General features: G+C 43.0%; 1 protein-coding gene across 1 annotated transcript in view; it reads left to right on the top strand.

Annotated features, from left to right (window-relative positions):
• The window catches only part of LOC133282659 (complexin-1), a 106,308-nt gene that overhangs the window by 52,892 nt on the left and 25,783 nt on the right, over positions 1–27,633 (top strand). Inside the window, exon 2 of the mRNA XM_061478779.1 lies at positions 15,162–15,337. Within this exon, the coding sequence (XP_061334763.1) occupies positions 15,162–15,337 (176 nt within the window). The remainder of the gene's footprint in view (positions 1–15,161; positions 15,338–27,633) is intronic.

The raw sequence follows: 27,633 nt of genomic DNA, 5'->3' as shown, positions 1-27,633 counted from the left end.
TAAACCAGAGTGTGGTGCATTTGACAAGATACAATAGCCAGGCCAAATACAAGAGCTGCATTTACGGAATAAGGAGTCATAGGGGTCCAGATTCTGGCACTCTCCAGCTACATGCTTGTGAAGACAACTTCTTCAGGTCCCTCTTCTATGGATACAGACTTCAAAGGACTTGCATATCAAACATTTCATACTGAGTCTACTTCTTGCCGGATTTTAATGTTTCTAGGTGAGATACAATCATTACAGAATAACCCAACAATGACAGTTCTGAAAATAACCTCTCACATCTTACGCAGTTATCAGACTTCAAACATGAGCAACAGCTCAGAGAACTTCTGTTCAAGTCAGACATTAAGACAATTATTTATCTTAGTTTATTTTTTTATTCTCTAGTTTCTGTAAATGTATTTTCAGCCTTCCATTTGCACTTAAAGACTGTTAGAATATGAAACAATGCAATATGTTAATAACTGCCATGCCACTGTGAGTTTTTTTCATTACTCTTCTACAAATAAAGCCATATGTCTCAGGCTAACAAAAACTTCAGTCTTTGTTTCCTATGACAAAATTTTGGCTTCTCAGATCTCTTGTAGGCTTTGAACTCAGCAGGGTCCGACTGCTCCAGTATTGCTTCCTCTCTACTTTTTTGGGGGATCTTTTTGGTTTTGCAGCTTTCTGGAAATAGTCCATTTTGTGACCTGCATGGAATCCTTGAAAAAGCCAGGAAACCTTCTTGTGAGGTTCCATAGTCGCAACAAGACCACAGCCACTGTGCAAGCAACAGTATTTAAAAAACACTGGGGAGAATGTGCTAGTTCTTTCATGACCTGGTTTATCCATTTCACATCTATTTCAGCAGATTGGAATATCCTGTGATGCATTCTGTGTTCTAGGCTGGGTTGGATGGGGCTTGGAGCAACCTGGTTTAGTGGAAGTTGTCCCTGCCTGTGGCATGAGGTTGCAACTGCATAATCCTAAGGTCCTTTCCAACCCAAGTCTTTCTATGATTCCAAGCTTGCCTACAGGTAGCAGCACATTGTCAACTCCTTCCAGGAAATAATTGCCCTAAAGTTTTACTCTTCCTCCAGTGGAAGCGCTACAAGTTGAGTGTATGGGGGTAGAGAGGAGACCATTCATGCTGTGTAACTTCTGTGTGAATCAGAGACAGTGGGAAGCAAGAGCTGAAAATGGGCCGGGAGCATCTGCAGGGCTTCTTTGCCAGGAAAGACATAGATCTTTTGGAGAGGGTCCAGAGGATGGCCACAAAAACAATCAGAGAGATGGAGCACCTCTGCTATGAGGAAAGGCTGAGAAGGTTCAGCCTGTAGAAAACTCCAGGTAGACCTTCCTGTGGCCTTTCAGTTCTTACAAGGGGTCTGTAAGAAAGATGGGGAATGACTTTTTAGCAGGGCCTGTTGCGACACAATGAAGGGTGAAGGTTTTAAACTGAAAGAGTGAGATTCAGGGTCAATGTGAGGAAGTAAGTTTTACAATGAAGGTGGTAAAATACTGGAATGGGTTGCCCAGAGAGGTGGTGGATGCATCATCCCTGGAGACATTCAAGGCCAGTCTGGATGGGGCTCTGGGCAACCTAAAAAATCTGTGATTCTGTGATCCTGTAATTCTGTGAACCTGACCTAGCTGAAGATGTCTCTGCTTGTTAGAGGAGTATTGGACTATATAAGCTCTAAGGTCCCTTCCAACTCATGCTATTCTGATTCTATGACTAGCTCAACGATAGCATGGAGGTAGCTCCCTCAAGCCATGGTGATAGGCAAGCTCAGGAATGAACAACAGGGAGGAGTCAGACCAGGCATGACTGATGGAGGGATGCAGGCAGGACTGCCTCAACAAGTGACCCCAGAGGAGGGAATGGCTGAAGTCTGCAGCAGCTAACACAGAGATTTCTTGCTGAGAAAGTCATTCAGTGCAGGGCTTTGAAGCACATCTCATGTGAAGTCAAAAAAACACAGAATCACAGAATCACAGAATGGTTTGGATTGGAAAGGACCTTAAGATCACTTAGTTCTGACCCTCTTGCATGGCCAAGTATGCCTCACACTAGAGCATGTTGCTCAAGACTTTGTCCAGTCTGGCTTTGAACACTGTCAGGGATGGGGCTTTTACCACTTCTTTGGGCAACCCATTCCAGTGCCTCACCACCCTGACAGTAAAGAACTTCTTCTTTATATCTAACCTGAACTCCCCCTGTATAAACTTAAGCTCATCTGCCTTTGTGTTACCAAGGAAGCCCTTGCAGCCTGGAACTCCTCATTCACATCTCCATGCAAAAGGAATTGCAAATTACACTGTTCCTGTGCTGCAGAGAGATGTGTGTAGACAATTGGCTGACTCTGAACCAGTTTTGGCAGCGCTCTGCAAGGAATTATGAAACATACCATACAACTCCTTTTGTCAAAGAAACTTTTAAGGCATTGAAAAAGAATCTGGTCACCTCAAATGTTGTTAATAAGGCTGCTGGGGTTATGACATGGATGATTTCAGAAGTCACATCTGTGAAGTACTTTTTTATTTTTTTATTTAATTGAGGGAAGTTTTTGATAGCTTCTGTTCTGAAACTCGTAGAGGTGCAGTTTGCCTTTTACTGTCTGAATTTAATTTTCCAGATAGATTTGTCTATTTGGGGTTTTATTTATGTTTCATCAGTGTCCCATCCTAGATTAAACTCCCACAAAGAACTCAAATAGCTCAAGTTGCAGAGAGGAGAGAAATCTAGTCTGACCAACACATACAATATTGTGTGTGTGAAAGTGTATATATTATGTTTCTGTCTGCGCCTCTATGAAGAAACTGCTGGGAGCAACCCAGATTTAAAGAGTTTATTTCTGGGCATGGTGTGTCTGCAATCACTGTTATTTCTTGATGATGGAAGTTCCACAGCTTCTCATGAAAATTCATCTCCTCAACTGCTCAGCCTGCCAATTGACCCTCAGGCTTGAGAAAACATGACAAATCACTGGGAGAAAATACATTTCAAATCAAGCAGAACTTGATTGTATGCAATAAGATGAGGTTTACAAGCACCTAATTTGAGTAACAGCCTATTCCAAATAACATTTTTATCTGTCTGCTAGGTACCACCCCAGTGATACCACTGTAGCTACCAAGAAGCATCACAGCTCCAGTGTATTGCTATGCTGCTGTTAGCAAGCATCCACATTTCTTGATATATATTAAGAAAATAAGTGAAGGTGCATTAGTTATGTCTAAGGAGTTCCTACCTTTTCTGATAAGTTAGTGATTTCACCAGGTAGAATATATTACAACTGCTACACCCCTTGCTGCTATGTAGAGGCTCATGATGATATTTCGTCAGAATAACTCAACTGCATGGGAAAGGCTTGTAATGACTGTTGATTTGACTGCAGTCTGTTTAGAAATTTGGTGTGGGAGGATGTCGTGTTTCAGTGATGGTTTAGCTCATGGCCAGTCCCAGTGCCTTCATGCAGCATTATGTCTTCCTGCCAATAAGCAGGACACAAGGGTGTCAATTAGATTGGAAAAGACCTTTAAGACCATGAAGTCCAGCCATTCTCCCAGCACATCCTGGCTTTTATCAGTAATAATGTGCTCTTATGAGGAGCATGTGAGGGAACTGGGGGTGTTTAGTTTGGAGAAGAGGAGGCTCAGGGGGGACCTTATCGCTCTCTACAACTGCCTGAAAGGAGGATGGAGCCAGGAGGTGGCTGGTCTCTTCTCCCAAGGAGCAAGTGGTACGATGAAAGGAAGCGGCCTTAATCTGCATCAGGGGAGGTTTAGACTGGTTATTAAGAACAACTTCTTTCCTGAAAGAGTGGTCAGGCATTGGAACAGGCTGCCCAGGGCAATGGTGAAATCAGCGTCCCTTGAAGTGTTCACAAACTGTAGGACTTGGCAGTACAGGGGGATGATCACAGCTCCCGCCCTGCTGGCCACACTGTTTCTGATACAGGCCAGGATGCTGTTGGCTTTCTTGGCTGTCTGGGCATACTCCTGGCTCATATTCAACTATTGTCAAACAACAGCAGGTCCTTTTCCTCTGGGCAGCCTTCCAGCCACTCTTCCCCAAGCTTGTAGCATTGCGTGGGGTTGGTTTGACCAAATTGCCTGACAGCAGTATGCAATTTTTATGCATGAGAGCTGGTGTTCTTCTTACTTCTTATTGTGCTGTACACTTTTGATTTAATATACTTAAAATCTCTGTGCAGTGAAATCTTCACTCCAGGTGATTCATGAGCTTCCAAACATCCTCTGTTGTAAAAAATAAGCATACTTCCTAGTTGAAATAGTTTATATCCCCTGATGAAATTTCATTCATTCCCTTTCTGCTCTGTGACTTCTCATTAAGCCTACAAGGCAGCACAAACAAGTATTTTCTGATACATTAAGTGTGTTGCATACCAAACAGCCATGATGCACAGGATGACACCATTTCATGTCAGGAAGCACAAGATGGTGGTACATGGTGAGATGATTGAGACAAATGTACAACACAAATGTGGGAAGACAGAAGCTGCAAGAGGGTTATCATCTACCTCTGACCTGGGGGAAAGTTTTGCAGCAGAAAAAAACCTGTGGCAAATACATTTGTCTTTTCACAGTGTGCTGCAGCTTGGTTTTGAAAGGTTAAAAATGTCTCAGTTCCACATACACACATCTCACATTCTGCAGGAGACTGGTTTACTTTTCATCTGAGTGCATCATTCTATATCACAAACCACACTGGAGCACTTCTACCATTGCCTTTTTAGACACAAAAGACCCTTAGGAAAGGCTCATTATTACTTCAGTCACTGGTAAAAGTACTACTCTTGTTTGCAAACAGGCTGTCTAGAAAAGTCATGAGCTCACCTAAGCAGGCCCCATTGAAGGCCATAAAAGCAGCTCAAAGAATTATGTTTTTCTGCAGTACTTCAAAGATAATTTATATTTCAGGCTTTACTTCAGTGTACATATGTATTTAAGTAGCACACCTGCAATTCCAACTTTCTCATGAGAGGGAATATCTCATGATGTACATGCAAAGCTCAATGTGATCAGGGCCAGCGGGCCAGCCTGTCCCAGTAAGATATCTTGGGTTGGGGACACACTGTCCCCAACAAACTGAGTTCATCACCTCACTGGTTCAGACCTCTCCAAAGGTAAAAGGTAGGCTTTTACTCCTACAGACATTCCCACAAGCAACACTGAAATACGTTGAATACATTGCAAATAAAAGACAGACTAGGGATAACGTAGGCCCTCTCTGGAAGCTATCAGGAGAACTGGCTACCCTGGACTTGGAGAAGGCTGAGGTTTTTAATGACTTCTTTGCCTTGCTCTTCACTGGCAAATACTCTGACCACACCACCCAAGTCTTGGAAGGCAGACCCAGGGACTGTGAGAATGGGCCCACTGTAGTAGAGGATCTGGTTCGAGACCATCTTAAGAACCTGAACGTGCACAAGTCCATGGGACCTGATGAAATCCATCCACGGGTCCTGAAGGAGCTGGCGAATGAAGTTGCAAAGCCAATGGCCATCATATTTGAGAAATCATGGCAGTCAGGTAAAGTTCTCAATGACTGGAAAAAGGGAAATATAATCCGCATTTTCAAGAAGGGGAAAATGGATGACCCAGGGAATTACAGACCAGTCAGTCTCACCTCTGTGCCTGGCAAAATCTTGGAGCAGATTCTCCTGGAAAGCATGCTAAGGCACATGAAAAACAAGGTGGTTGGTGACAGCCAGCATGGCTTCAGTAAGGGGAAATCCTGCCTGACCAATTTGGTGGCCTTCTATGATGGGGCTACAGAACTGATGGACAGGGGTAGAGCAATTGACGTTACCTACCTGGACTTGTGCAAAGCGTTTGACACTGTCCTGCATGACATCCTTGTCTCTAAATTGGAGAGACACCAAGCTGTGTGGTTTGGTTGATATGCTGGAGGGAAGGGATGGGATCCAGAGGGACATCGACGAGCTTGTGAGGTAGGCTGATGCCAGCCTCATGAAGTTTAACCATGACAAGTGCAAAGTCCTACACCTGGGTCAGAGCAATCCCAGGCACAGCTACAGCTTGGGCAGAGAAGAGATCCAGAGCAGCCCTGCAGAGAAGGACTTGGGGATACTGGTTGATGAGACATGAGCCGGCCTCAGTGTGCGCTCGCAGCCCAGAAAGCCAACCATATCCTGGGCTGCATCAAAAGGAGCATGAACAGCAGGTCGAAGGAGGTGATCCTGCCCCTCTACTCTGCTCTCTTGGAGTATTGTGTGCAGTTCTGGTGTCCTCAACATAAAAAGGACATGGAACTGTTGGAACAAGTCCAGAGGAGGGCCATGAGGATGATCAGGGGGACTGGAGCACCTCCCGTGTGAAGATAGGCTGAGAAAGTTGGTGCTGCTCAGCCTGGAGAAGAGAAGACTGCTTGGAGACCTCATAGCAGCTTTCCAGTATCTGAAGGGGGCCTATAAGGGTACTGTGGAGGGACTCTTCATTAGGGACTGTAGTGGTAGGACAAGGGGTAATGGGTTCAAACTTAAACAGGGGAAGTTTAGATTGGATATAAGGAAGAAGTTCTTTCCTGTTAGGGTGGTGAGGCACTGGAATGGGTTGCCCAGGGAAGTTGTGTATGCTCCATCCCTAGTGGTGTTCAGGGCCAGGCTGGACAGAGCCTTGGGTGAGATGGTTTAGTGTGAGGTGTTCTTGCCCATGGCAGGGGGTCGGAACTAGATGATCTTCAGGTTCTTTCCAACCCTAACCATTCTATGATTCTATGATTCTCCTTTCCCCATCCCACATTTTGTCTCTGTCCACTGCTGAAGAGCACCAGGTTAGGAGCCATCAATGTCCTGCAGCTGCAGAAGGAAGGGACAGGAGGAGGTATCTTTTTTCCCAAAACTAAAATACACACACCAGACAGGTTCCTCAGCCTCCTTTTACCTAACTTCTGCCAGCTAGATCCTGCTAAAAGGCAGCAAGAGGAAAAAGGAAAAACCTGGAAACAAAAATAGTTATCAGACTTCAGCACCCAGCACTAAGAGGATATTCAACCACTGTGCCCTAGACAGATGAAGGGTGCAAACCTGACTTATCTTCTGCAGAGACTTCATTACGCAATGATACCTGAACGGCCACAGAATTTGCAGTAAATGTCTGTGGCTGCTTGGTGGAAAAGGACCTGGGGGTGCTGATTGATGAAACTGAACATGAGCCAGATTGTGCCCAGGCAGCCAAGAATGCCAACAGCATCCTGGCCTGTATCAGCAACAGTGTGGCCAGGAGGGCCAGGGCAGTGAACATCCCCCTGTACTGGGCAATGGTGATGCTGCACCTCAAACCCTGTGCTCATTTCTGTGCCCCTCACTGCAAGAGAGACATTGAGGTGCTGGAGCGGGTCCAGAGAAGGGCAATAGAGCTGGTGAAGGGCCTGGAGCACAAGTGTGATAAGGAATGGCTGAGGAACCTGGCATGTTATGCTGGAGGCTCACGTGGGGCTTCATCGCTCTCTACAACAACCTGAAAGGAGAATGGAGCCAGGAGGTGGCTGGTCTGTTCTCCCAAGGAACAAGTGACAGAGCAAGAGGAAACAGCCTCAAACTGTGCCACAGAAGGTATTTAAAAAATGTGTAGATGAGGCCCTTAGTGACATGGTTTAGTAACAACCTTGGCAGTCCTGGGGTAAAGGTTGGACTTGATGATCTGAAAGGCCTATTCTGACCTAAATAATTCTATGATTCCATGAAAAATAAGAGAAAGCTCATATGTCCAGGGCAGTGTTACTGTGGGTCTGAGATCTGGTAGGAAGAATGTCACCTGATTTCTCTACATACATGGCATAGGCAACTTCACTGTTGCAGGTAAAGCAGAATAAATCATATACTGGCTAGAGAATTCTCTTAAATACTTGAACTGGTAATTATAAGATAGAAAGAGAAAACAGAAGAGAGACTGATCCATTTGTTGTACAGATGCACAAGTGCCTTTGAGATTAGATGCTGCTTTTTGTGCAAGTACTGTACTGCTCATCACAGTTGGAGAGAAACTGTCCCTATGCAGTGACGGGATTTCGCAGAGAAAAAGCAGAGACAAACATTTTTGTTTAGAAATTATGCTGACGTGTCTGGCAGAGTCTTGCTCTAAAAAGAATATTTTCTTTCATCTGCCAAAGAAGATTCCCCAACAGCTTGTGAAATAGGAAAATCATTACATTCTGTTAACATGCCTATCTACCTCATTCAGTTTTAGGCTTCAATACCTATCTGTGGAGTGAAACATTGCTCTTGCACATGTTAGAACCTATTGCTACCTCAGAAAAAAACATTCCTAGAAAGCTGTATTTGATTCCACTTGGGTTTATGCCAAGTTTAAAAAGGCTCTTCAACACTGGCCTTTAAAGTTTGCATTGTGGTGTGTAAAGGAAATGAAACACTACTGTAGTGGTGAGAAGAGGCATTTGTCTCCAAAAAGCTGGAGTTCCAAATACCTCCAAATAGCCTTAAATATTTCAAGTACCTTTACACAGAGTTTGCTTAACTTACTAGTTTATTTCCCAATAAGAAGACTTCTGAAAATGCAGTTTGTTTATCTTGTTCCAGAAGGGGAGAGACTGAAGTAAAATACCAGAAACAGATAAACCTGAGTCTGGGGAGGGGGGATGGCTGAAGCAAAGGACCCCAGGGACAGCAAAAGAAAAGATTATCTGTCTAACTACAGACAGTGAAGCAAATGCTTGTTGTTCAGCACACTTTTCTGAAGAAAGAGCAGGGAATGACAAGGCCTAAGAGTTTTTTTCACATTACGCCATGAACACAGACCGAGGTGGTGTAGACAGTTCCAGGATGTGAAATAAGGAAAGCTGAGCAACAGTTACCATTCTGATGATCACCCTCATGTCTTGATCACTGAAATAATCATCTAGTATCTTATCACATTTCTGATTCTGTGAATAACTTCTCACTATTACCTTTGTATGTTTGTTTTAGTGCCATGTTTGTTACATGGGACAAGTTTCAGTAAAGCCGTTGTAGGTGCTGGGTATCCTCAGACCTTAGTCTTTCCTGCTGGGTAGGTTGAGTAATACCGATGCTGAGAAAATAGTAAGCTGACCATCAACCTGGAAAATGGACATGGAGGAAAAATGAAAAGACCAAAAGCAGACCAAGTCTGTATTGCAGTGTAATGAGCACTACAGTGGCCAGCTAGCTGTTGACCACAGCCTTATTTGCTGTTTTGCCTTCAACTCTGCAATACTTTGATAGAAGGTGAGACCAAGGGCTGGCAGGAGCAGCATAAGGCTAATCCTTGGAGCAAGGGGTAGACCAGACTAGTCTTGCATTCTTATGTGTTTGGAAGATAATCTAACCAATTTGTGTGAGGAAACAACGTCACAAAAAAAACCAAATCCATACATTCCTGTGCAGCTTTTTTCAATATCGTTAATTTGTAAACAATGTAAACTGATTCTTTGAGTGCTCCTTTTCTATCCCTTTCTCATGCCCATTTGTGTTCTGCAGCTACGTAACTTGCACAATCCTCATGATCCGTGGCTCACCACTTGATGTGTTCAGATGGACTTCACTGGGATCCTTCAAATAACATTTTTCTGATGTATCAGAAAACTTAATGCTGAAATAGATAGGCATCTCACTGACTTGGACATAATCCTAAAACCATAGTTTGGCCCAGGAGCAGAAATGCATAGAAACACTCCCCTTGTCCAGTGTGTAATACACTTGTGTTGAGTGGATCTGGAAAAGTAAACAGCAGTAGAGTTCCATTAAGTTCTTTGAGCTTTGAATTTCATTAAGAATTTCTTTGTTTAATACAATGTTAATGATCCTCATCAGAGATCCCCACGGTACCAAAAAGACCAGAGAAACAGCATTTCAAAGATATTATGTTTTCTCAAGTGAGCTCCTCAAGTGAACTTGGCATCAGTTCTTTGTTTATGAAAGATGAATCACTAATGCATTTCAGTAGGTGTATTAGTTATAGTTAATTAATAAATTGTTATGATTCTTTTGGAGCTGTTCAGTACTAATGTATGAACACTGTATTTTGTTCATGCAAGTATCACTTTGGATTATCATGCAAAGCTTTCTGAAGGGCAGTTACATTTTTAGTAAATGTTTAAAACTTTAACAGGAGGAAGTCAGGGGTCTTTATTTCAGCTGCAATAAATGGTGTAGCTTTTGCTTTTTTGATGAAAAATAGTAACCTGTTTGCTAATAAAACTGCAGAAGGAAAAGACCCTGCACTTTTTTTTCCCCAGTTGAAGGAGTAGGAGGCAGATAGCAGAGGCGGCTTCATTCTTATTGCTGAAGAAATGTGCATATATTTGTTGTAAAATTGCTTTCTATAGCAAGCATGGAGCTGTACTCTTTGGTTTCCAAAATACTCCTAAAAGCATTGTTTGTTCCAGTTGTAAACGAATGAAGAACAGATGTAGGGCTACATTTTTTAGTCACAAAGAGCATCAGGTTAGTGTGGGCACAGACAACAAAATCTTTCCAGGCTATTGACTTATTGTATTGAATTGAAGAAATTTTTGTTCCAAAACATGATGGCCTGGTGCCCTATGGCCAGGTCCCTCTCTGTCTTCCCTTTTACAATGGAACAGAAAGACCAGGCTGCCCAAATGGTGTGGAATAGTCAAAGGCTTTATTCTGACCGGTTGACAGTATGTACTGCTTCTTTGTGGATAGGTTGTTTTGTTCTCATCCTTGACCAGAAAAAATTTTGTCTATGCAATTAAGGATTATTGAACTACCCCTAGCCCGAATAGAGATATTTTGGGTCATGGTTTTTGTAACATAGAATCATAGAATAGTTAGGGTTGGAAAGGACCTTAAGATCATCTAGTTCCAACCCCCTTGCCATGGGCATCTTTTGCTCATCTCAATTCTGATAACTTTCCATTGGATTCTGCCAGACTCTGCACTGAGACAAGCGTTGTCTGGTGGAAGCTGACTCAAAAAAAGTAAGAAATCAGAACTGCCTTAGATTATGCACCTCTGCAGAACAAAAAGTCTTCAAGAGAGACTAGCATCTAGATTCAGGGCTGCTTTACAGATGGAAAGACTGAAGAAAGGAGATGTTTGAAAAGCTCACAATATACATAAGTCCCCATAAGGGACGTTCAAAGGTCATCTAGTTCAACCCCCCTGCAATTAGCACAGACATCTTCAACTAGATCAGGTTGCCCAGAATCACATCCAGACTGTCCTTGAATGTCCCCAGGGGTGGTGCATCCACCATCTCTCTGGGCAAACTGTGCCAGTGTTTTACCACCCTCACTGTAAAGAAATCTTTCCTCACATCCAGCCTGAATCTCACTCTTTTAGTTTAAAACCCTCACCCCTCATTCTGAAGCAACAGACCCTGCTAAAAAAGTCTTTCCCCGTTTTTCTTGCAGACCCCTTTTAAGAACTGAAAGGCCACAAGAAGGTCTAACTGGAGTCTTCTTCAGGCTGAACAACCTTCTCAGCCTTTCCTCATAGCAAAGGTGCTCCACCTCTCTGATTGTTTTTGTGGCCATCCTCTGGTCCCTCTCCAACAGGTCCATGTCTTTTCTGTACTGAAGACTCCAGAGCTGGATGCAGTACTCTAGGGAGGGGTCTCAGATTACTCTGGAGTCTTGTACAGGGGATTCTCTGTCTCCCTTGTCATCCTTATGGTTGTATGAGCTATCGGTACTAAGTTCGGGGCTGTTTCATTTTGGGGAGTCAGAAAAACTCATGGATGAATCAATTAAATTTGCAAGACGTTGTGGAATGGAAGTGTGTTGCACTAGTACTGAAAAAAGTCTGAACAACTTCTAGATATCAGTAGGTTAGGTCTTGACTGTAGAATACCTTCTCCTTACTTTCCATTTTATTTCAGACTGAACTAGCTTCTTCATAAAATGCCGTTTAGTGATCATTTATCACCTCATCTTAGCTGCAGAGGAGGTTACTGATGCACTGGAAACACCTCTTTCTTCCGTAAGGGTGAAGGAAGCATATCAAAACAGGATTGCTGTCCAAACATAACAAGTTTGGGAGCCTGATATTTCTTGTCTAGATTTAATGCCTGGAAGAAGCTACACTCACACTGCTTGTGTCATCTCTGTTGGGAACTGAATTTCATCCTGATGGTAAAAACTGCTTTCTCAGCCAGTATAGCTCATTCAGGGGTAATCAGCAGATGTACTGACTACTGAAGGAAGACTGGAAATAAGAGTGCAATGTTTTAAGAGCAGTAGAACAGAGGTCCAGTTTGCATTTTGTTTAAAAGAATTTCACCTACTTGTGTAAATTTTGGTTGTGATGATGACAAAGTTTATGTCACAGTAGTCAGGGGGAAGAGTTTGAAAGCATCTCCATAACCTCAAAGGGGTTTGGACAAAAATGCTTGGACAAGATCTGATTCGTAGAATCATAGAAGGCTTTGGGTTGGAAGGGTGACAGTGGCCATGAATATTCCAGTTGGAGATCATTTGTGGTCCATCGGTGTCTTCATCTATTTATCCAGTTTTCCCAATAGAATGGAAGTGTCAAAATGTTTGTGGTTAGCTAGCTGAATGAAGATGGTCATCTTTATTGTTATTATTTACCACCTGGGAATAAAAAAAGTCTATGCAACCAGATCTTATCATGTTTAAAATAACCAGTTTCTCCATGTTCTGGTATGGGAGAAGTAAAGGGGCCATTTCTCTGTCACTTTTGGGGGGTGTCCTGGGTTCAGCAGTAGCAGTCATTTTTCTCTTTCTTGGTAGCTGGTGCAGTGCAGTGTTTTGACTTTCGGCCTGGAAACAGAGCTGATAACAATGATGTTTTGGTTTGGCCAAGGACTTTGTGAGCCTCATGCTCTGCCAGGGAGGAGGGGAAGCCGGGAGAAAGCAGAGACAGGACACCTGACCCAAACTGACCAAAGAGGTATTCCATACCACAGCACGTCATGCCCAGGATGTAACTGGGAGTTAGCTGGAAGGGCTGGGAGTCTGCAGGGTTGGAGGAGGTATGGGTCAGTTCTTGGTTGGGCTGGGGGGGCGAGTTATTGGTCGGCTGGTGGTGAGGTGATGTATTCTCTTGCCTTGTTATTTCCTTTATCATTATTATTATTGGTGGCAGCAGTAGTGATTTGTGTTATACCTTAGTTACTAAACTGTTCTTATCTCAACCCATGGGAGTTGCATTCTTTCTGGTTCTCCTCTCCATCCCTCCGGGAGTAGGGGGAGGGAAAGAAGGGGGGGAGTGAGTGAAGGAGCCCTCTGCCTGGTTTTAAACCACGACAGGGGGGTTGTACGGTTGCTTTTGGTTCAGGGCTGCTTTCAATTTAGGGGTCTGGAAAAACATAGAATCAGAGTGGTTTGTGTTGGAAGGGACCTTAAAGCTCATCCAGTTCAAGCCACCTGCCGCAGGCAAGGATATCTTCCACTATATCAGGTTGCTTCAAGCCCCGTCCAGCCTGGCCTTGAGCACTGCCAGGGATAGGGCAGCCGCAGCTTCTCTGGGCAACTTCTGCCTGTGTCTCACCACATGTGATCTGGAAAAGAAATGTGCAAGGGTAAAGTTACAGTATCTGCTCACCTCCCAAGGAATTCCTTGATGGTTTTTAGAGTTAGTAGTTAACTTGGTAACTGTCATCTCTGGAGCAATTCAGGAGGATCATCCTGTTGCAGATGTTTTTCCGGAGAACTGATGTGGAATGCAAGAGCAAGAGCAGTCCTCTGGCACTGTTGGGACAATGAAAAGGTAATTTATAAGGGAGGGATAAGGGGTTGTGAAAACCTCTTCACTTTATTTAACCTCCAGTGGTGCCAACTAGCAAGGATTTGAAAGGACTTTCACAGTATCTCCTTCCAGGCTAAGCCTTTGAAAAGGCCCAATAACTTTGCCTTAAACAAAGTAGGAGATGTTAAATATACAACCAGCCAGTGTTCTTTCAGGGTGAAGGTACTTCTTTAGTAAGTGATTCAGGGTGTGTACCTGCTCTAGAGCAAGGTACATGACTCCCAAAGGATATGTGTCTTCACTTCATCCTATAACGAAGCTTGGTCCTGCTGCAGCCTTCTGGTGCCCTGATGGTGAAGTATGATGGTAAATGCCCTTCCCTTTTTTGCCAGCACCATCTTTCCTCCCCAGCTGGAATTTTGCCAGTCATTTGCCAACAAAAATGCCTCTGAAATACAGGGTAGCTGGATTTATGCAGCCATGTGGGGACAGGTGCATGCAGGACGCATCTCAATTTGAATGGATGTGCAAGGGCTTTGCATGATAACAAAGAGCTGGCTCAGAAGCATATAGCGACTGAAAATTTGAGACCAATGCGTATGCAGGGGTAAAAAGAGCACAAGGCAGAGCCAGGATTCTACCTGCACACTAAGCATTAGAGGCATTGGTGTCCAAGGGTCAATAAAAGACATGCAGAGCTGCTGTTTCTTTCTGGTCTGTGATAGGAACCTGGTAATACTGTGTGCTCTTACTTGTCATAGTATGTGTAATTTCTGGCAGCAATTAAGACTGTGATTACTCATCCCTGCAACTGAGATTTCAAATTCCTTTCCTAGCCATGGTGTTACTCCTTTCTGAATGTGTCAGCTCTCTGTTGCATTAAAGATCTTCCAAAATCAACCTTCAGCCACTTGAATTCAGGTTAGACACAAGGAAGAAGTTCTTTACTGTGAGGGTGGTGAGGCACCCTTACAGGTTGTGCAAAAAGTGGTAAATGCTCTATCCCTGGCAGTGTTCAAGGCCAGGCTGGATGGAGTCTTGGGCCTTATGTTCTAGCGTAGGGTGTCCCTGCCCATGGCAGAGGGGCTGTAACTAGATGACCTTAAGGTCCTTTCCATCCCTAACCATTCTAAGAATTTATGGCTGAGCTGATGGAGTGAAAACATCATGTGGATGGCAGCTTAACCATTTCGGGACTGGAAACAAATTATGCTGCTTTCATTCAGGACTACAGACGCAGTGTCTTTCTCTTGCAGCCCTGCTTCTGACACCAGTGCCAGGTAACCCACCTGGTCAGACTGGGTGCACTAGCTATCCCCTGTTTCTGTGTGGAGTGTGCCTCCCTCACAGTAGAAGAAAAAGCATTTCCAGCAGAAAGAGGTCCTGGCTGTGGGGAAGGAAAGAGCTGGAATCATGGTGGTTTTCCCACATGCTTACAGGGCTGACTTTGTCTTGTGCTTTCTCTAGGGGCTACCAAAGACATGGGGAAGATGCTGGGTGGTGATGAGGAGAAAGACCCAGATGCTGCCAAGAAAGAAGAGGAACGACAGGAAGCTCTTAGGCAACAAGAGGAAGAGAGAAAAGCCAAATATGCCAAGATGGAGGCTGAAAGAGAAGTTATGAGACAAGGGATTCGAGACAAGGTAAGGGATCTGGCTTTCAGCACACACTGGGCATCTCATAATGATCAGTGGAGAACTACAGGTTTCAGCTTTACAGCTGAATTGAGACCAGTTCCCTGGCTCCATAGAGCCAGGTAATTTCTTCACCATACTGAACTTTCTAATCATGTGCACTGTCCCTCGAGCTCTGTCCCTTCTGTATGGGAGGTTTAAACACATCTCCCGTACAGAAAAACCTTGTAAAGTTGAAATAGTTGATGATGAGGGGAGAAAAATTATTACTATTTTTCATAATCTATTAAATGCTCACATTATTTTAAATGTTAGAAGCTTCTCTTTCCTTTTCAGGATGCTTTCCAAGCTTACATTTCTGGTGTATAAGAAGGGTCTTAATTCAGTGTGTTTCTGAGAGATACAGTCCAAGTATCTTTTGTATTGTTTCCAAGGCTTTCTTGTGTTGACAGGTGACAAATCTGCTCTAGTTTTCATATCTAGGCTTCCACTACTCACTGGGAATTGATTCATCTGAAAGAAAGTTTTGCTTATCTGAGGGACTTAACACTGGCAAGCACTCTCTTCTGCTTGAGTTGATGATGTTCTTGTAATGACACTATTTGGTGTGAGAAGGAAATGAAAAAATGTGAGGACTGAGAGAGATTGAAATGTAGAAAACAAACCTTTACCAGAGAAATTAGCTAGATTTAAGGTGGCTGACCCCACTGTTATCATACATAAGCTTTTAGTGATTGGTGTGTGGAGGGAGAAGGCAGCTTTGCTGCCTCATCCTCAAGACAGAGTCAAAATTGTCTTTGTATAATAATATGGTTTTATAAGAAGAGGTCGTGGAGCTCAGATAACTTTGAAAGAAATGTGGGTAATGTTTGAAGGAAAGGTTTCTGATGATGAATGCCTGTGTGTTGACTTGTGCCATATGAAAAAGAACAATAGGAAATATCTGTAGATAGAATGAGGAAGTCCTGGTCAGTATAAGAGATGTTCCCTGTGCAGGGCCTACCACTGCACAGCTTACAGTGCCCTAAGAAAATGTCTGGGAGAAAGCTTCAAAGTCTCATTAAAGGGCTGAGGGAGGCTGTCCACAAACAAAACTGTGTCTGCACTGGGTCAAACTTCTGACACAATCTTTATGATTCATGAGGAAAGAAAGGTCAAGGATGACTTGTTGTGATGGCATAGTGCATCTTGTAAAAAGAAATTAAGAGTTGTTCAGCAAATAAAGAAATTCTGGATTACAGTTCTAAAAAAACCAAAAAGTACTTACAGGGAATTATCTAAGTATGACACTGCCAGAGAAAGGTATTCATATCACAGTATCACAGTATGCTAGAGATTGGAAGGGACCTCGAAAGATCACCTAGTCCAATCCCCCTGCCGGAGCAGGAACACCTAGATAATGTTACACAGGAATGTGTCCAGGCGGGTTTTGAATGTCTCCAGGGAAGGAGACTCCACAACCTCCCTGGGCAGCCTGTTCCAGTGTTCCGTCACCCTCACTGAGAAGAAGTTTCTTCTCAAGTTTAAGCGGAACCTCTTGTGTTCCAGTTTGTACCCATTACCCCTTGTCCTATCATTGTTTGCCACTGAGTAGAGCCTGGCTCCATCCTCGTGACGCTCCCCCTTTATATATTTATAGACACTTATAAGGTCACCCCTCAGTCTCCTCTTCTCCAAACTATAGAGACCCAGCTCCCTCAGTCTTTCCTCATAAGGGAGATGCTCCACTCCCTTAATCATCTTAGTTGCCCTGCGCTGGACCCTCTCCAGCAGCTCCCTGTCCTTCTTGAACTGAGGGGCCCAGAACTGGACACAATATTCCAGATGGGGTCTCACCAGGGCAGAGTAGAGGGGAAGGAGGACCTCTCTCGACCTACTAACCACCCCCCTTCTAATACATCCCAGGATGCCATTGGCCTTCTTAGCCACAAGGGCACAGTGTTGGCTCATGGTCATCCTGTCGTCCACTAGGACCCCCAGGTCCCTCTCCCCTACACTGCTCTCTAACAGGTCGTTTCCCAACCTATACTGGAACCTGGGGTTGTTTCTGCCCAGATGCAGGACTCTACACTTTCCCTTGTTATATTCCATCAAGTTATTCCCTGCCCAACTCTCCAGCCTGTCCAGGTCTCGCTGGATGGCAGCACAGCCTTCTGGCGTGTCAGCCACTCCTCCCAGCTTAGTGTCATCAGCAAACTTGCTGGTAGTACACTCAATTCCCTCATCTAAATCGTTGATGAATATATTAAATAATACCGGTCCCAGTACTGACCCTTGAGGCACTCCACTAGTTACAGGCCTCCAACTAGACTCCGCCCCATAGACTACAACTCTCTGGCTTCTCTCCTTCAGCCAGTTCGCAGTCCACCTCACTACCTGATCATCCAGTCCACACTTCCTCATTTTAGCCGTGAGGATGCTGTGGGAGACTGTGTCAAATGCTTTGCTGAAGTCAAGGTAGACCACATCCACCGCTCTGCCATCATCCATCCACCGTGTTATTTCCTCATAAAAGGCTAAGAGATTGGTCAAACATGATTTCCCCTTGGTGAAGCCATGTTGACTGCCCCTCATAACCCTCTTATCCTTGATATGCCTTAAGATGGCACCAAGGATAAGGTGTTCCATCACTTTCCCAGGGATGGAGGTGAGGCTGACCGGTCTATAGTTACCCGGGTCCTCCTTCTTGCCCTTTTTGAAGACTGGAGTGACATTTGCTTTCCTCCAGTCCTCAGGCACCTCTCCCGTTTCCCAAGACTTGGTAAAGATGATGGAGAGTGGTCTAGCAATGACTTCCGCCACTTCCCTCAGCACCCGCGGGTGCATCCCATCTGGACCCATGGATTTATGGATGTTCAAATGGATTGACTCCTGAGCCATATGGCAACTGGTTGGCTCTGAAGAGAGGATAAACAGGGATACTTGGAGCAATGTTATTTCACCTCATTGAAATCTCTGGATTGGAACAGGCGTTGAAAACTTTTCTAGTGATGTGGCGGGTGATCTTTGAGATTATCAACAGGAATTCCTGTTTTGGGGAGTGACATGCATTGCAAAAACACTGCTTAGTCTCCCATGGTTCTTTTCTCTTGGGGATAATCCCAGGTAGCATGCATTTGAAAGATGAAGTTGGTTTCTTCAGAATTAGAAAAGATAGATAAAGCCATAGAAAGGAGCTGTATTGGGTTTTAAAGATTTTTTTTTTTTTTTGATTTTGAGAGATCTGTGAAAGAAGGCAATTACTTTGTCCTGACAAAAAGGTGGATTTGAAGATACACAAGACTCTGTCTCCAAGTACTGGTGGCTAGAAATGTGAAACAAATGTTGAAATAATAGCAAAAAAGGGCTAAATTATTTCCTTCATTACTTGTCTATTTAAAGATTACCTTAATTTCTTCACCAACTCCTGTAAAAATAGAAATATAGGGAAGGAGAAAACTGAAAAAGAGATTCTGTCTGGTATGCGTGTACATAGTTAGCATGTGCTAACTTCAGGTTTTAAATCCAGTGTGTTAAATAGAGATAAGTATTTCCCTAGCCCAGCATGGCAGCTGGGCACAGAAATTACTTTGCAAAAGGGTAGAATGAATTTAACTAGGGTTGTTTAGTCTGGAGAAGAGAAGGCTCAGGAGGGACCTTATCGCTCTCTACAACTACCTGGAAAGAGGATGGAGCCAGGAGCTGGTTGGTCTCTTCTCCCAAGGAGGAAGTGATGAGAGGAAATGGCTACAAGCTGTGCCAGGGAGGTTTAGACTGGATATTAGGGACAATTTCTTCCCCAGAAGGGTGGTCAGCCATTGAAACAGGCTGCCCAGGGCAGTGATGGAATCACAGTCCCTGGAAGTGTTCACACACTGTGTAGATGAGCCCTTAGTGACATGGTTTAGTGGTGGCCTTGGCAGTGCTGGAGCAACGGTTAGACATGGTCATCTTAAAGGCCTTTTCCAACCTGGTTGATTCTGTGATTCTATGAATTATACAACAATGTTTCTTTTTTTTTTTTTTCCTCTATTAAAAGTAAACAACATTTTCATTTGTAAATGAATTTTTAAGGATGACATTTGGACACGACACTTTGAAATATCTGATATCTGGACCTGCTCCTACCCAATAATAAAGTCCAGCATCTGATACTGAAAATGGACTGAAAGTATATAAAGAACATAACTGGTGTGTACTCCAGCTTCTTTCTACCTCCAGATGCATATATGCAGCTTGCTTTCTGAGCTGATCTGGGCTTGGAATCTCAGCACTCCTGCCAAGAATCCTTCAGTGCCCCTCTGTCTGGTAGGTCAGGTCTTGTTGCTAGCACCCTGGTGGTGAGGCTGTGGATAGCTAATGTCTGTTACCTTGCTAATACCATCAGCTCGACATATAGAGCAACCATCAGTGCAGTCTCCAGTGCTCCTAGGGGAAATACTGCCTTCTACAAACAGATGACCTTGTTTGTGTTATATAGCTGCACACCTCAGCAGCAAAAGCTAACTGCTTCCTTCATGTAATGATCCATAATTACTTATTTACATGATTTTTTCCATCACTTTGACAGACCCAAGGCCTAAAAGAACCTTAGTACATGCTCTGTAACTCTACGCATCTTGGCTGCTAGTGAAACAATGCCTGTAGTTTGGCTTCTTGCAAATCTTACACATGCTTCAGAGAGTCAGCATTGCTGAGCCTAGGCTGAAAAGCAGCAAGAGCTCAAGGCTATCTATCTTGACAAAGGTGGGTTTCAACCAAAAAGGGTGTTAGCATGGTCCTCTCTCTGTCCAAATGGCTTGGCTTCAAGACAGAATTCAGGTTTGGATTTAGGCCATACTTGAGATGGAGCATGAACTGCTTCAGTAGATGCTTCATACTCAGTTCTCAAAGTAATAGAGGAAAGCGTCTCTGGCCCATCGTGTCTTTGACCAGCCTTATGTGCTGTGAGGAATAAAGCAAAAGTTTAGTTCTACTAATAAGGATTTCTGCCCACCAAGTTGAGCATGAAATCTGCATGAGAAGTATGGAAAGGTGTCAGATGGAAAATCCAGGTCCTGGAAAAATTAAGGTTGTTTCTACATTTGTAACTGACACTGTTGTGTGCTGTGTAAAGGCACAGTGCTTAAGTGGTCATACGTTTATGCTTCCAGGAACCTCAGCTCTCCCATTGCACAAAAGGAGGTCGACTGTTTCCTTAATAAGCAGATATTTGGTATTTCATCTCTGCCATGCCTTAAAATGTTGTTCTCAAGCTCATTTATTATGCAGTATCAAAATTCTGATGGTAAAATAATGAATTCCCTCATTTGAGAAATTAATTCTTTGTTGCTATTATTGAAATGCTTTCATTTAACATAGCTGATGAGCTCATCCTAAGCATGGTTTCTTGTGAGATTTATCTTGGTGGGGTACAAAGGGTTTTGTTGATTTTCTCCTGTTTACAAAGTATAAAAGCAGAAGGGTCATTATGTGACTGAAGCCTTGGGGACAGAAAAATGTTAACATCTTGTTGCATCAGTGAGCCTGTATGGCATAGTAAGAGATGCTCAGGACTTCCTTATCCCTTTGCTGGCAATAAGGAAATGGTGAAGTCTGGTGTTTGATATTTGTTCATGCATGCAGCATATCACACTGCGGGAGAATGTGCAGTCCTTGTTCTCTTAAAGTGTGAGTCCTTCTGCCTCTGGGTGTGTGCCATTATTCTTTCCCATTTTTCTTATGGGGCCTTTAAAAGCTTTCAAATATGGTTGTGCAGTAAGAGTCTCTGAAACATCTGGAATTTTCCAGGAAAACTATGAAAGCTATTCAGTTCTTTATAGGTATTTAAGACATGTAATTTCCAGGTCTTTCACTGTTTAAAGTAGGTGTTACTGGAATTTACTTCTAGAAAAGTGAGAGCATTTGGATTGCTGGCACTGGGAGTTGTCCTAGGTTAAACCTGTGCTTTTCCCAGTGGGAAAATGTTTTCATAACTTTTTTTCATACTTTTTTTTTTTTCTTTTTTTAAATCTGATGGCTGAACTCACTTTTGGCACTAAACCACTCAGACAAGAAAGCAATCAGGATTTATAGCTGTAGTCCTAGATCCTTATGTGAGATAATCAACATGCAATATGAATTAATTATTTACTGTTCATATATCATTTGCATATTTTTATATATAATTCGTGCATAGCTGTGAAAATCCTGTCTTAGGGCAGGAAAAATACCAGAATGTGAATTGACTCTCTTCCACAGCAATATCAGATCTTTGGAACTAAGCTCCAAGCTCAGGAGTGCAAACTTAACTTTGGTAAAACTTTGTTGATGTAAAAACAGCTTCACACTGTTAGCAAAACTCTTTGGTGTTACTGCATCTATGGGATGTTTCATTTGTGTCTAACTTCAGATGCAGATATTACGAAGGGCTTTAAAAACTCCTGTAAAAAGGAATAAATTTTCACTGCCTGAAAATGTAATTTTGAATGTGCAGCCTTCCTTGTGAGGAAGAAATATATAGAGTACTTTTTTACTGGAGGCTTACCAGCAACTGAAAAAAAGTGCAAAAATTGTATTTGTATTCTTTGCATGTCAAAACAAAAGATTTTCCTCAGCAACAAATCATGTTCTGTAATTCAAATGACAGGATTCATATCTCAGTGAGCAGAAACATTCTGTCTGGTCTCTTCCCTTTTTAATCATTGATAATAAACCAGTGATGTGAATTTTTATTTAGCACTTGTACTATAATGGACCTCTGGCTACTGTTCAGTGTGTGGACCTTAAAATGGATTTTCAGGGGTTAAAATGTATGCATGGCACAGATGGAGAGGTATTAATTAACATACTCTTCTGCTTCCACAGTGTCTTTGGGAAATTCAGGATTAAAAAAAAAAAAAAGAGAAAAAAACCGCCTTAAATACTTTCTTTGTTTTTTTTCAGTAAAGAAACAATTTGTGCTGTAGAACAAGGAGTGTTTACAGCTGGGTCACAGGCCTTCTGGCTATTAGAAAGCATTAGGCCTGGCTATGACCTTCCTGGTGTGATGCTTTGCAAGATGGAGATTATATTGTGCCTTCCAAGAAGTGGGCTAGGAAGTAGGTGTGAGCAGTCATGATATCAGTGATGATGACACAGAGAAAAATACACTCTTTGTAGCAATTAAATCATAGTCTGTTCTGGGTGAAGAATGCTGCAAAGGCACTGTCTTGTGGTGTTTACTGTGCTCCAGACACAATTGATTCACTGGTTATTGAGGGCAGTGGAACCTGGAGTAATTGTTGCACCAAGTCCAGAAGAGGGTAATGAGAATGATCAGGGGACTCGAACACCTCTCATATGAAGACAGGCTGAGAAAATTGGGGCTGTTCAGCCTGGAGAAGAGAAGACTGCGTGAAGATCTCACAGAAGCCTTCCAGGATCTGAAGAGGGCCTACAAGCCTGCAGGGATTGTAGCGGTAGGACAAGGGATAATGGGTTTAAACTTAAACAGGGGAGATTTAGGTTACATGTATGGAAGAAGCTCTTTACTGTCAGGGTGGTGAGGCACTGGAATGTGTTGCGCAAGGAAGTTGTAAATGCTCCATCCCTGGCAGTGTTCAAGGCCAGTTTGGATGTGGCTTAGAGCAACATGGTCTAGTGGAAGGTGTTCCTGCCTGTGGCAGGAGGGGTGGAAGTAGTTGATTTAAGGTCCTTTCCAACCCAAACCATTGTATGATTCTATGATTCTAAGCCCAATCAGAGTTGGAAGAAGGAAAGGACATTTGCAGGGTGCTTGAAGAGCACCATAGCAACAGATCATTATCATGCTGGTATGTGGGGACATTCAAGGGTATAAAGTGATTTGACCTGGACTAGACTTCTGACCTTTTGCCGGAACTTGTTCCCCAAACCAGTTGTATGCAAGGATGTCTGGACTGGCCTGTGTTGCCTTTCATCTGGATTCTTGAATTTCTAGAACAGTTTTCTTGATAGTTTAGAGGACAGTTCTTTAGCATCAAACTTGTTTCTGGACTACAGCACTTTGAGGTTTTACTAAATCACCCATTTCTCTAACACTTACAACCTTTGAAAATTCCAGCCATATATAATTTTTTGCTTTGTATATCAAAAAAGTCCCCTTGTCTGTGAAGCAGTGACTGTCTTTTGTAAAGAGGTGAACAAACTGGTCCCCTCCAGTAAAAGGAAGCACAACTAGAAAGGCAAAGGTTAGCAAAGCTACATGGGTATGCCTAAGCTCAGCAGTGTCTCTTGAGAGTTTAGAGAGAGAACGGTGCCTTCTCAGGTGCGCTTTTCAGCATGAAACAGGGATCGATGTACCTGCTAAGGACCTCCAAAGCCATACCTAGCCCCAGTCATCTTCAGAGTGATTTTAGGGAATCTGTTTCTACCTAACCCCTGTAGTTTCATCTTTATATTCTCTCGGAAATCCCAGGATATGCAACACATCTTGGTCTTTGTGAATCCACCCACCTACATGTACAGAATTCTCTAGATGGTCTAATGAAAGTATATGTGTGCCAGGTCTTATTTCTTAACATTAAACTAATGGAACTTCCCCGATGGGACAAGTTGTGTGGAATCCTTTCTGCTCTGTAGCTTTCAGTCATTTTCAAATTTAGAAAAGGGAGGCACCATTACCAAACCACTGGAGCTCAGAAGCAAGCTGACATCTTTTTCATCTGCTTCATGATAGTTAAAAGTTCAATTATTTAGCAGAACTCAGCAGGATCAGTTTCCAGCTTCTGATTTCCCCACTAATACCTTTTGGGGCTCATTAGTCAGCTTCTTTCTGCAGCTCTGCCTTGCTCTAACTTTGTTCCTATGTTTCACGCTAATCCAGGTCTATACCAGTAGATGTCACTTTGGATACTCACTAACGAGATCCCACTGGGTGATGCTTCTGGAGTTACTGAAATGTCTCCTCAAGTGCAGAATTTATTACTCTTATGCACTGGCTAGGGCACCTTGTAGAGTCATTCAGCTGAAATCCTCACTTCAATAATTTTTGTCCTGCTGAGCTGGCTGGCAAAACTTGTGTACATTGCTGTCATGGTGCTGAGCAGATTCACCCACTCAGCACTGGATGCAAAACAAATAGAAGCAAATAACACACAGATTAGTGCTGGAGTTCAGCTATGAAGGACATCTGAATAGTGTCTTCTGCCTTCCTGGCTGTGATTTATCAGAACTCCCAGCATTTGTCTCACCTACTTGGAAAGACAAGAAATGTGAACGCTAACAAATGCTCTTTTTTTCATTTCACTGTTCTCTTCCAGTACCACTGCAATTGAGAATCTGTGTCTGAATAACCAGACATTGCTGGTGCTGTTCTACCACCTCGCAGACCAAGTTGCACTTCTGGCCCTCAGACCAGAGTGCCACGTTGCCAGAAGGTCTGTTTGGAAGCTAATATGCAACAATTTTAATTGACTTATTATTCTAGTCTCATAATAAGGAACTCTTCAGGACAGCCCTCTCTCACCCCATCAGTTACTTATTTATGTTACCACCCAGAGGACAAGAAAGGTGAGAAGGCAACAGCTATTTGTAATTTATTGTCTGATCACACAGTGCATCCTCCCTTCCCCTCTGTCTATCTGTTTTGTTTGTATTTTGCTGTTTCTGAAGCTATCCTTTTTTTTTTCAGAGCTAGGATAGTCTGACTACGTTGCAGAGCAAGAATATGTCATCTAGGTATCACTGCTTTATTGCTACAGAACACCATTACTATATGGAAACAAGCATGTACACACAGAGAAATGTATGTTGAGAAAGTCTGAATAGATTTTATTTATTCAGACTTTTTTTTTTTCATTGCATGTAGGAGAATATTAATGCAAAGGTAATGTCTGCATCACAGACAAAGCCTTACTTCATTCCAGTTTTGATGTCAGTGCGCATTCACTTGTCACCGTAAGTAGTCCACAGCTAGAGGAAGTCCATGAGAGACCTTATGGAAGAAGCTACCCAAAGAAGTTGGTGGCTGCCCCATCCCTGTCAGTGCTCAGGGTCAGGACAGGGCTTGGAGCAACCTGGTCTACTGGAAGGTATCCCTGCCTGAGGCAGGGGTTTGGAACTAGATGAGCTTTAAGGTCCTTTCCAACCCAATCCATTCTAGAATTCTATGATAATAAATTCTATGTTGAATATATAATTTAATTAATGTTTTCATTATTATTACATTATTATTTTCATTAATTATTTTCATTATTATTTGGCATTAATGCTTGTGATTTACAGGTGGAGAAATTGAGCAGTTTGCCCTAGATCATGCAATGGTTGAGTGAGAAATTGATTTCCTTAGCTGGAGGCCTAGGGATAATCTAATCTTTGTGTAAATGGGGTTTCTCCCAAAAACCTCCACAGGGAGCAGTCCATAACAGAAGTTTAGGACTTAGAAGCTAAGAACATCCCAGAGCCTGTATGAACAGCATTCCCATTGCTATTTGTCTCCAGAAGTGGCTACCATTCCAACACCCTTCCCTCTGGAATTACTTTAAGTAGTAGAGGCAAAACCAAACTAGTAGTAGAGGCAAAACCAAACTAGTAGTAGAGGCAAAACCAGGCTAAATCCCAACAAAGACATGAACGCCTCTCTTTGCATTGAGTAGCAGAGGAGCTTATTTGCTGCTCTGCTGTTTTGAGGAATAAAGTATTATTTCCTTGTTGGAAAAAACCCTCAGTCAGGATGGTATAAAATTTGGCCAAGTGGCTGAAGGACCTCTGAGTTTTTTTCCAACACATTATCTCTAAATCTCTCGATTCACCTCATCTTTCAAGGTAGACAGTTCTGTCCTGAATCATGCTGCTTGTGTCAGCCCCAAAATGCAGCGCCATTAGACTAAAGGAAGAAGTACTATTGCCTGTAATAAGTACAGTTTCACTATTTTGTCATCTAACAATTTCTTTTTCCCCTAGATTAAAAATCACAAACATGGGGGAGAGCTTGTACAGTTGTTGCTTCTTTTTTATGTTAAACTAATTCAAGGACTGTGAAGGTCACCAAACAGGATTTGAAGGTCTGTTCCTTTTTTGCTGCAGCCAAATAGCCCCCATTACTACTTAAAATCAGGCATTAGCCACATTGTATCTTTTATATTGGCAGTTTGTAATCTGAATATTGGATGATCAGATAACTCACCAGCAATTAGGGAGACCAGTGGAGCCTGCTTAAGAATGCAGCCTGGTGTCTTCATGGCTCAGCTCATCATTCTTTCCTGCTGCAAGTCATCAGAGCCAGGCTCAGCCTTTGAAATGCTGCTGTTTCCTTAAAGCAAGATGTGACTTTGTGTCAGTCTCACTACAAAGCTCTGCATCTGTTCTGACATTGCTTTTAGTTTCATCAGCTGGGATTTAAGACTGTCAGGGAGAATTAGTCACCCCAGCTGGCTGAAAGAAGAGCTCATAAGAGGCCAGATCTGACTTCATGCATTGGACAGGGTGATGACGTTTGGGGTGTGCTTTGCTTGTGGTAGCTGTGTGGCTTTTTCTCCTGTGTGTCCCTATTCCCCATGGATGCTTGTTGCTTACAGTTAAGCTGGGAAAAGAGTGGAGGGTTTGCATGGCCCACTTCTAGTAAGTGACAAGTTTTTGTGATGTTTTGGTATTTCTCACAAATCCCTGGTGGCTGACAGGTGGGTAGTGCTAAAAACATTCTTTTCTTTTTGCAGATGATTGGTTTATACCACTGAAGGTGTTGTAGGTAAAACCTGCCAGTTTAAGCTGTAAACCTGTCCAGCAAAGGTAGGAGTGGCAGAACCGTATTGCAGAGGATCAGCTTCAACATGTCTGTGTGCTTAGTCCAGCTACAGGCTAGAAAATTTTCACTTGCTTTCTTCCTGTTTTCTTTGCTCTGATGTTGTCATAACAGATTTCCATGCACTGTCATTTGCAGCAGGTACTAGGTTGATTTAGTGGGGAAGAAGCTAGTAAACTGCCTTTGCTGGGGTGGACAGTACCTCCACTTTCTGCAGTCAACAAATGAGAAGGAAGATTATTCTGTCCCTGCCCACTTTTAGTTAGTTTCATATAGCATTGGGGGTTTTAGCTCTAGATGGAATTCAAATCTGTGGCTTGAATTCTGATCTGGAGTTGAGTTTTAGGAGAGCAAAACTTCTAAGATATTCTCCATCCACACCTCATTGCTACTACTACAGCTCTTCTCCACAGTCTTTTTGCTCCTGGCCATCTCTGACAGGGGAGATGAATGAGAAGATTTAAAGCAGAAACATAGAAAAATGTTTTTTGTGGCATGCTCAGATCTCCAGAAAGCTTTGGACACAATGCAGATCCTTCTGGAAATCTGAGAGAACAGTTTCTTGACTTTACACAAAGCCCTGTCA

Source organism: Pezoporus flaviventris, unplaced genomic scaffold, assembly GCF_033815535.1.
Source record: "Pezoporus flaviventris isolate CSIRO_AGI_PZ_B2104156 unplaced genomic scaffold, CSIRO_AGI_Pfla_v1 ptg000131l, whole genome shotgun sequence".
NCBI lineage: Eukaryota > Metazoa > Chordata > Aves > Psittaciformes > Psittacidae > Pezoporus > Pezoporus flaviventris.
Note: the sequence above shows the minus strand (reverse complement) of the source record. Positions and strands in the feature narration are given on the sequence as shown.